The sequence below is a fragment of the Pteropus alecto genome, unplaced genomic scaffold (genome assembly GCF_000325575.1).
Source record: "Pteropus alecto unplaced genomic scaffold, ASM32557v1 scaffold249, whole genome shotgun sequence".
Lineage (NCBI taxonomy): Eukaryota > Metazoa > Chordata > Mammalia > Chiroptera > Pteropodidae > Pteropus > Pteropus alecto.
Genome location: NW_006443132.1, coordinates 208,361 through 219,089, shown reverse-complemented (window position 1 = coordinate 219,089; position 10,729 = coordinate 208,361). Strand labels below are relative to the sequence as shown.

Genomic DNA, 10,729 nt, shown 5'->3' with positions numbered 1-10,729 from the left:
CTCTTCATTGCATTTATTTTTTTCTATTGTTTTTGTTTGTTTGTTTTCAATTTCATTTATTTCTGCTCTAATTTGATGATTTCTTTCCTTCTGCTGACTGTAGGCTTCATTTGTTCTTCCTTTTCTAGTTTTTCATGATGAAGTGTTAGGTTGTTTATTAAGATGTGCATATTATAAATTGAGAGATATTGCTAAAATTGTCTTCCCGTGTACCTATACCATTTTATACACCAAATATAAATATATGAAAGTGCCTGTTTTCCCACTTCTGAACAACATGGGGCTGTATATTATTTGATCCTTTTAGTTTTATTTCAATCAGGTGAATCTTAAAATATTTTTAAATTGTGTTCTTCTCGTTAACAGTAAGGTCGTATTTCCTATTCTTTGGAGTTACCTTTTCATATTCTTGCCATTTTCTATAAGGTTGTTTCTGTCTTTCTTATTGATTTTAAGGAACTATTTATGTATCCTAAATATTAACTTTTTACTATATAATACAAGTATTTTCTGTTTATACTTGAAACATGTAATATAGAAAAGGTTAATATTTTATCAATACTATGTGATTTTAAATTTTGTTTTATTGTCTTTCACTGTATTGAAATTTTAGAAATTTGTTCTTGTCTATTTGTTGACTTTTTTATTTATGTCTGGTTATTGTAATGTTATGCTTAGGAAGGTGTTCCCATTTTAAAATTGTGAAAATATTCTGTATTTCCACATTCTTAATCTAAATTCCTTGTTAAACTTTATTTGAACTGGTGTAGAGTGGGAATTTTTTTTTTTTTTTTGGCTCATCTGTTTGATGCCAGTACCATTAAAATGCTTTCTGCATGATTTTCATTCAGACACATTCAGGAGGTGGTAAATCTTCAAACCCAGCAGAATAAGGAGCTGCAGGAGCTCTATGAACGCCTTCGAGCAATTAAAGATAGCAAAATCCAATCATCAGAGATTCCCCTGCCACCTGCATCACCGCGTAGACCAAGATCTTTCAAAAGCAAACTTCGCAGTCGTCCCCAGTCCTTGACACACGTGGACAGTGCTCCAGTTGATCCAGGTAAATCAGTATTAAAAGTGATTTAAAAATAACTGGTTGAAGAGCAGCAAAATTAGAAAAATAATGATAATATGTTTTTTATTAAGCTAAGATGATTTAAAGATGTGCACATTATTCTGAGATACTTTTCTAACCCTTTTGGCGTTAAATGTTCTTTTATGACATAACAGTGAGGACAGATGAGAGATTTTAGAGAGCAGATGTGTTTTATGTTTTCATTTGGAAAAGAAACACCTGAAGGCCCCATTTCAATCCCCAAAATAGTTTTTGAAGTGTTAGCAGACAATGGGAACTGCTGGTCTAACATTTAGAGTTTATTGAGGAGTTCATTGCTAGCAAAGATAATCTTAAATATATATAGTCATGTTCTATCTGATATGAGATATCTGTTTATTATTTATAAGAATGTTAGAAAAACAAACTTTTTGATTTAAAAAAAAGAAAGTCTACTTAACCTAATAAAGAAGTTGTTAATCAGATCAGACTTCCTTGGTTACATGTCCATAGTCAAGATGGGGGTTGAGGGCGAACTGTAAGGATATATGTGAGATCCCAACGGTTTGTGGTAGGTGGAATAGTGCCCCCCGTCGCCAAAGTGTAAATTCCTGGAACCTGTGACTATGTTTAGTTACATATAAAGGGGAATTGAGGTTGTAGGTGGAATTAAGGTTGCTAATCAACTGACTTCAAAGTAGGGAGATGATCCTGGATTATCTGGGTCAGCCCAATGCAATCAAAAGGGTCCTTTAAATTAGAAGAGGGAAGCAGAAGAGAGGGTTATAGAGAAGATGCGAAGAGGGAAGCAATATCAGAGAGATACAACATTGCTGTCTTTGAAGAATGGAGAAAGAAAGCCACAAATCAAGGAATGCAGGTAGCTCCTAGAAGCTGGAAAAGGTTGTCAAGCAGATTTCCTTCAGAGTCCCTGGAAGGACAATGCAGCCCTGCCAACACCTTGATTGTAGCCCAGTAAGACCCATGTCGGACTTTTAACTTACAGAAGAACTACAAGATAATAAATTTGTGTTGTTTTTAGTTACTAATCTGTGGTAATCATTTACAGCAACAACAGAAAGTGAATGCAGAACTTAAGAACAGGAAGGCTATTTTGGTGATCCTCATAAAAATAGAACTGAAGGATAGATATAGATTGAGGGCAGCTTTGGGAGTTTAACAGTAGAAGCATGTGGACCTTCAGTCTAATGCTCTACCATTTATTGCTATACTTTATTTTATTATGTTTAGTTCCCAAATACATGGCTTACCCTTTTTATGTAGTTTCTATTCTCCAGAACTTTCAGGTGGCTTTGTCTTGTTATGATCTCAAAGCATTCTTTCACTTTTGAATCACTGCTTAACTGGCCTTTGTCAGATTCCAGAGATTGAAAATTTGACAGACTCTGCTCATCTTTTTCATGCCATGAAATGGGTCAGACCCATTGCCCGGTCTGTTATTGGGCTCTTCCTCAGTCAGGTGTCCACCTGTTTTGTGTCTCAGCCCATCAGTAATGATGCTAGCAACTAGGAATGTCTAGGGGCACTTACCTGTGCTCTTACTACTTGCGGAGAGTCCCCACAGACAGTTTCCCTGACTGGAACCAGTGTTGTGGGTAGACCAGCTCTTGTGTTCTTACTATGATTATAAGAGGCACTGAGCAACAATCAGGGAACTTTGAATAAACAAGGTTTACTATTCACAGGTGCTAGAGGACACATGGCATGCCTGGGGCCACACAGTGAGATCTTGGAGTAGGGTGGGGGACAGAGAGAGAGAAAGAGAAAGGGAAGGTGAAAGCCTGGCTTTAGCAGGGTTGAGGGTAAGGTGTCTAGGTTTGGTTTTACTTTTATTTCCTGCTTTGAGATGCCTAGGGTTTTGCAGATTCACTCTTTATTGAGGAATTTAAAACATAAGAGTGGGAATTAACAGGAAGGGAAAGCAGGGTCAGTCAAATGATCAGTTATCTAGGTCAACCAGGACTTTCTTAAAACTGCACTTAATGGACGGATAATGAGATAAAAGCCTGGCTTTTTATCTCATTGTGTAGTTGGCAATGTGTTTATCTGAGATGATTGTCTTTGAAATAGGTGACTCCACAATCAAAAGCTTCATGTCAGGCCCTTATACTACATTATCTACATTATCTCTTTCTAATCTGCCATAGCCAGAAGCATGGTATCCCTTGATAAAAACGCCTTTTGCAAGTGGTTTTTTTGATGCAGAACATTGCCTTTGAGATTCTTAAAGTTATTTGTGTTATAATAGCTTGTTCCTTTTAATTGCTGACTAATATTCCATGGTATGGATGTACTATGGTATCCATTCACCTGTAGAAGCACATTTGGATTGTGTCCAGTGTTTTGCAATAAAGCTGCTATAAATATTCATGTACAGCTTTTTGGGTGAACATAAATATTCCGTTTACTTGCATAAAGTACCCAGAAATAAGATTGCTGGCCCCGTAAAATCGCTTGGAAGCCTTCCTTCCTCTTCAATTTTTTGGAATAGTTTGAGAAGAATAGGTGATAATTCTTTGAATGTTTGCTAAAATTCTCATGTGAAGCTATCTGGTCCAGGACTTTTTGTTTGTTGGGAGTTTTTTGATTACTGATTGAATTTCATTAGCAGTGATCGGCCTGGTCAGATTTTCTGTTTCTTCTTGATTCAGTCTTGGAAAATTGTATGTATCTAGGAATGTATCCATTTTCTTCCAGATTGCCCAATTTGTTGGAATATAATTGTTCATGGTATTTTCTTATAATCTTTGGTATTTCTGTGGTGTCATTGTCACTTCTCTTTCATTTCCGATTTTATTTATTTGAGTCCTCTCTCTTTTTTTCTTGATGAGTTTGGTTAAAGATTTATCAATTTTGTATATCTTTTCAAAGAACCAACTCTTGGTTTCATTTATCTTTTGTATCTTTTTTAGACTATTTCATTTATTTCCTTTTTGGTCATTATTATTTCTTTCCTTCTACTCACTTTGGGCTTTGTTTGTTCTTTTTCTAGTTCCTGTAGGTGTAAGGTTAGATTGTTTATTAGAGATTTTTCTTTTATTTTGAGGTAGGCCTGTATTGCTATGAATTTCCCTCTTAGAACTGCTTTCACTGTGTCCCATGGATTTGGGGTCGTTTTGTTTTTGTTTTCCTTTGTCTCAAAGTATCTTTTGATTTCTTCCTTGATCTCATTGTTAACCCATTCATTGTTCAGTAGCATGTTATTTAGCCTCCATGTGCTTGTGTGTTTTTCATTTTTTTTCTTGTAACTGTTTTCTAACTTCCTACCATTGTCAGAGAAGATGCTTGATATGATTTTAGTCTTCTCAAATTTATTGAGGATTTTTTTGTGGCCTAACGTGTGTCGTGTCCTGGAAAATGTTCCATGTGTACTTGAAAAGAATGTATATTCTATTGCTTTTGGGTGAAATGCTCAAAAAATATCATTTAAATCCATCTGGTCTAATGTGTCTTTTAAGGCCTTTGTTTCCTTGTTGGTTTTCTGTCTGGATGATCTATCCATTGATGTCAAAGAGAGTGTTAAAATCCTCCACAATTACTATATTACTGTCACTCTCTCCTTTTATATTCGTCAATATTTGCTGTTTGAATTTAGGTGCTTCTACATTGGGTATGTATATGATTACATGGGGTCATATTCTCTTGTTGGATTGATCCCTTTTCATTGTGCAGTGTCTTTCTTTGTCTCTTGTTATAGCCTTTGTTTTAATTAAAGTATTTTTACTGATATAAGTGTTGCTACCAGCTTTTTTTGATTATTTCTATTTCATGAAAATATCTTTTTCCATCTCTTTATTTTAGTCTATGTGTATCTTTCAATATGAAGTGGAACTCTTGTAGGTCGCATATGTATAGGTCTTGTTTTCTTATCCATTCAGCCACCCTATGTCTTTTGATTGGAACATTTAATACATTTACATTTAAAGTAGTTGTTGATATATAGTTATTGCCATTTCATTATTCATATTTTTAATCTTCTTTTCTTCTTAAAGAAATCTCTTTAACATTTTTCATAATACTGATTTTCTGGGACCAATTTTTTTTTTCTTTATTTCTTGTGAGACTTCCTTTTTGTTCCATGGTGTATTTGGTAGTGTGTTGTTTAATTTCCAGGTGTTTTGAGGTTTTTCTTGTTATATCTTTGTTACTAATTTGTACTTCAATTTCATTATGACCAGAAAATATCTTTTTGATGTTTTCGATTCCTCTCAATTTGTTATTGTTGGTTTTGTGAACCAGGATATGGTCTATTATGGTGAATGTTTCATGTGCATTTGAAAATTATATATGCACTGTTGTTGCTTGTTCTATAAATATCAGTTAGATCTAGATATTTGAATAATATTGTTCAGTTATTCTATATCCTTGCTCATTTGCTCTCCACCTCTTGTATTGTTTACTGAGAGAATAGCGTAGAAGACTTCAACTGTAATTGTAGATTTGTCTGTTTCTCCTTTCAGTTCTGTCAATTTTTCCCTGATGTATTTTGATACTATTTTGTTAGTTACACACACATTTAACATTGTTATGTCTTCTTGGTAAATTGACCCTTTTATCATTATGTAGAGTCCCTCTTTATTCTTGGTTGTTTTTGTTTGCTTTGAGGTCTGTTTTGTTTGATTTAAATACCATTTCATTCTTCTTTTGGTTAGTGTTTGCATGGTGTATCTTTTTCATCCTTTAAGTTTTAACCTACTTATGTTATTTTTGAAGTGAATTTCTTAAAGCTTATGGTCATGTTTTGGTTTTGTTTTTAAAAAATCCATTCTGGCAATCTCTCTCCATAGTTTTAAAGCATTTATATTTAATGTAGTAATTAATATATTTGTATTTTGATCTACCATATTTTAAATTTGTCTTCTGTTTGTTCTGTTTTTTATTCTTTTTTCCCCATTCCTGCCTTCATTTGTTTTTTTTCAATCTATTTTAGTATTTCATTTTAATTCATCTGTTATGTTTTTTCTATATTTCCTTGTATATTTTTAGTGGTTGCTCTAGGGATTATGATATATATACTTCTCTTTTCAGTTTACTTAAAATCAGCCTTTTACCACTTCAAAAGGCTTATTTCTTCTTTACAATTTTCTTATGTATTACTTCTACATATATGGAAAACTCCATCACACTGTGTCATAATTTTTCTTTCTGCTTCAGTTTCAGAACTCAAAAACGGAATACATTTACCCAGATTTCTATTATTTCTTTTGGTTCCTTCATTCTCCTTCTCTTTCATGTTACCTACTGGTATAATTTCCTTCTGTTTTAAGATCTTCTTTTAGTTATTCTTTTAGAGTATGCCTGCCGGTGACAAATTTTCTTAACTTTTTTCATCTAAGAATGTCTTTTTTCACCTATACTCCCGAAGGATATTTTTGCTGTATATAGAATTCTGGGTTATAGGTATCTTTTAACATTTTGAAAATATTATACCATTTCCTTCTGGCTTCCATGATTTGTTACGAGAAATCCGCAGAAATTTGAATCATTGTTTTCTTGTATGAAAGCATTGTTTTTCTGTGATTGCTTTCAGAATTTTTTTATTCTCTTTAATTTTCAACAATTTTTCTATTTAAGTTTCAGCAATTATTTTGTATATAGGCAAGGATTTCTTTGTTTATTCATGTTGTGGGTTCACTGAGCTTCTCGAATATTATATAGGTTTATGTCTTTTGACAGATTTAGGAAGTTTTAAGCTAATATTTCTTCAAATATATTTTTTCTTTTCACGCTCTTCATTCTCTCTGGTACTCTGATGACACAAATTTTAAACCTTTTCCTATTGTCCTATAGGTTCCTTAGTTTCTACTCCTGTTTGTTTTTCAATCTTATTTCTCACTGTTGTTAAAATGGAATTTTTCTTCTGTCATCTCCATTCTGCTATTGAGTCCATCCAAGGAGTGTTGTTGTTGTTGTTGTTGTTGTATTTTTTTGCTTCTAAAATTTCATTTATGTTTTCTATAATTATTTCGTTGCTGAGACTTTTCATTTTGTCATGAGTTTCAGTAGTTTTTGTGATTATCTGAGCATTTTTTGTAATAGCTGCTTTAAAGTTTTTGTCAGATAATTCCAACATCTTTATCATCCTTGAATTGGTATTTTTGATAGTCTTTTCCCATATAAGTTTAAATTGACCTGATTCTGTAAATGCCAAGTCATTCTGGATTTTATCCTGTACATTTTGAATATTCTGTTATGAGTCTCTGATGTGTTTTTAAAATGCTATGTAGTTGTTGATATTTTTGTTACAGGAAATAATCGACCCAGTTATTTTTACCTTATGAGTTCCAACCTATCTTCTGTGGTTTCAGTTGCATTGCCGGTTCAGTTCCAGTTTTGGTTTAGTTGCATTACCTCTGCAATGCTCTTCAGATCTGTCCCACATGTGGGTCTCCCAGTGGTCAGTCTCAGTCTTGGGCAATTGTTTGTTAATTCAGTTCTTATGTCTTTGGTATGCTGAATAGGGTCAGATTCATATATGCACAGCTCAATGGTAAACTCAGGAGTTAACAACTAGCTTTTCTCAGTTCCTCTCTCCCTACAATATCTCTAGTGCTTTCTGATTCCCAGTGACTCTTTTTTCTGTTCTTCAGCCAGAAATTGAGGATTTCAGTTAATCTGCTCTTTTGTACACATCTACCACTGTGCACATGTCCGGACCAAGCTTTGGGAGGTTAGAGAGAGCAGTAAAACAATAGTGATTGTCCTCACCCTCATAGGACCATAACTCCCCTGATCAGGAAGGAGAGGTCCTCTCCCTTAGAGTTTGGCTTCTATGAACTTACATTGTGATTGTGGATTCTGCCACCACAGGATTGCTTGGGGGCTAGGGGAAAGTTTTAAGAACTTTATAAGTTTCCTTTCCCATTTCTCATGCCAGAAGTAGAGGATTTCCTCTGGAGGTCTCTTTTTCAATACCCTGGTGCCCACATCTAGGTTAGCCATGGGGTATCGGATAAGAAAAATTGGTAATCTCACTTTTTTTTTTTGATACTTTGAATTTTGGTCATAATTGCTAATCACCTACTACTGTTTACTATTCAGAATTCTCAAATAGCTGCTCCATGCATTCCATCCAGCTCTTATGGATGAACTAAATATATGAAGCCTGTCTGCCCTGTAGTGTATAGGTACTGCTGTCTCTACTAAATTTATTCTCCTCGTTTTTACTTTTAAGCCTAGATTTCTGAGAGTGGTCCATATATCTGCACTGTTTAGTATTTAGCCAGGGGTTGGTCAGAGGTTGCATTTACATGTCAAGTCAGAAGAGCTTCCACTTTCTGCTGATGGATCTGTGTGTGGGCTACAAAACTCATTCAAACTTTAGGCCATATTCTAGTCTGACACAGTTTTTATTTTCCTGTGGCATTTCTCATGCCTCCTCTTTGCATGTTCAGACTCTGTTAGCCAGTGATGTGTGTATATTTTGGGACTTCAAATCTGTTGTGCATGTGACGATTTTCCAGTCAACTTGAGATATATAGAGAATTGATCAAGCCTCCTATGGCTTTATCACTTCCCAGATCGCCCCGTTAATTTCGCCCAGGTTAATAGAGTCACTGCTTCTAAAACTCTAAATTAAGTGAGTTTACTACCACAGCAGCAGCAGTAGCAAAGCTTATTGTTTTTTTAGCCTGCCCTGTCTTGGTTGAATTAGTGGACAGAAAGAGCTGGGGCAGGGGATGATGGAGCAGTCCTGGACAAAAACGCCACAGATTGCAGTTAGTTCTTACCTGAACTTAAGTAGTTATCATGAATAAACGCTTCTGATTTTGTTGTATGCCTTTTAACAAATTCCAGATTGCTGAAATGTTTATTTTTGAGAGTTTTGTCCAGTTTATTATTGTTTTTGAGGGAGAGAATACAATAATCTCTTCACTGTCATGCTGAAAGCCAGAAATTATTTTTTAGCTTGTAGGAAGGACAGTATCTGAGTATTGTACTTCTGTTAAATTAACTTGTTTATTAAAATGTTTATATTGGTTCCTAACCAGACTTAATATAAAAATATTGACTCATTAAGTGGAAACTAAATTATCTTCATTTTCTCTTTCTTTTATGAATTGAGGCCAAGGTTGCAAAGACAAGATGCTCCACACACACCTTCTAATGGTTTTGTTACTTTATTACCTATCACAGGAGCAGATGATTTTCTATCTCTAGCTATAATAACTCTCTTTCTAAGCTCGCTGACATTTCATGTTTTTCCCATTCCCATTCGGTCAAGATTGGTCGATACATTTGTTGGCCTTAGCGCAGCATTTCACAAACTGTCAACAAAGAGTTAATAGGTGTTGCATGGTCAAATGGGAAATGCTGGATTCAATTACATAAAAACCAGTTTTTGAACTGTAGAACCTCTTAGATCCTTTAATGTGCTAATATACATTGAGAGTTTCCAAGAAAGGAAATAATATACATTTCCCAAAACAGTTTTATCAGAGAACCCACTTTTCACAGAACACATTTTAAGAAGTACTACCTTAACATACATAAGAAACCCACATCCATCCTTCCCTGCCCACAATTATACCTGTTTTGTAAGAAACATGAACTTGTGTGGTATTGCAATGTAATGGTATCCACAATGTAGGTGTAGTTTACCTTATAACATGAGTACTGTGCTAAGCTGTGCAGGAAAGAGTTAACACAGTAGGGACAAGACTGCTATTTTTAGAAAGGTCTTTTTTCAAGGTTTGCCCTTGGCTAGCGTGTATAAACTTGGTTTCACTCTGTTTCCTAACTGATGAGTGTAGTTCATTTTGCCTAGGTTGTTGGTACAAATAATGCGATTTATGCTGAATGCCTCCTTTCCTTCTTAGAGTTTGGAATTTTGGTACATGCTAGGCAGAAGGTGACTGCATGACTAGTTCCTGGTAAAAAACCATGAGTACTGAGTCTAATGGGCTTCCCTGGCCAGAAACTGGCATATATGTCACTGCATTTTTTTTTTGCTGAGAGAAAAGAGCATGCTCAAGTGTGTCTCCTCATAATAGCAAGAGAGCATAAGTAAGTGTGTGCATGAATTTCTCTTAGATTCCTGTTTCTCATTTGAAACCTTGCCGATCCTGTCATGCATCCTTTTGCTATAATAAGCTTATCCATGACTACAACTATATGCTGAGACCCGTGAATCGTCCTATTGAATTCATGAATCTGTGAGTGGTCTTGGGGATCCTGAAACACAAATGCATTACATAAACTCAAATCCTCTAAACAACTCTAAAATAGGTATAAAATTAGTGCCTGTCTTTTATAAACAAAGAGACTAAAGCTAGTGAGATTAAGCAACTTCCCTAGGAACTTGGTTCATAAGAGGGAATCCAAATCTGTCTGACTCCAAAGCCTTAGCTCTTACTATTGTACTGCATTGCCTCTCAATATCAGAAATGGTGTCTGCAGTGGGTTTAGAGTAGGCAATGGAAAATCATCCTGAGTGACGGTAGTCTGAGACAGCTTCATACAGTAGGTAGAATTTGAGTTGTTATTGAAAAATAAATGGACAGGATTAAAATTGATGAAGTAGAGTGGGAAGAGTATTGTCAATAGATATAAATGAGTGAAATGGAGGGTTTACATTGAAAGGTTTTTCTTCCATACTTAAAAAAATAACAACAACTTTTGGCAACTGGCACAGATTGTGCTACAGTTTGA

At 34.8% G+C, this 10,729-nt stretch overlaps 1 protein-coding gene across 2 annotated transcripts in view; it reads left to right on the top strand.

Annotated features, from left to right (window-relative positions):
• Positions 1 to 10,729, top strand: part of WNK3 (WNK lysine deficient protein kinase 3) — a 124,384-nt gene that overhangs the window by 103,677 nt on the left and 9,978 nt on the right. Inside the window, exon 20 of one of the 2 annotated variants that reach the window (XM_006923683.1) lies at positions 852 to 1,063. In XM_006923683.1, the coding sequence (XP_006923745.1) occupies positions 852 to 1,063 (212 nt within the window). Of the gene's footprint in view, positions 1 to 851; positions 1,072 to 10,729 lie in introns of both variants that reach the window. The other variant, XM_006923682.1, reaches the window with a different exon arrangement.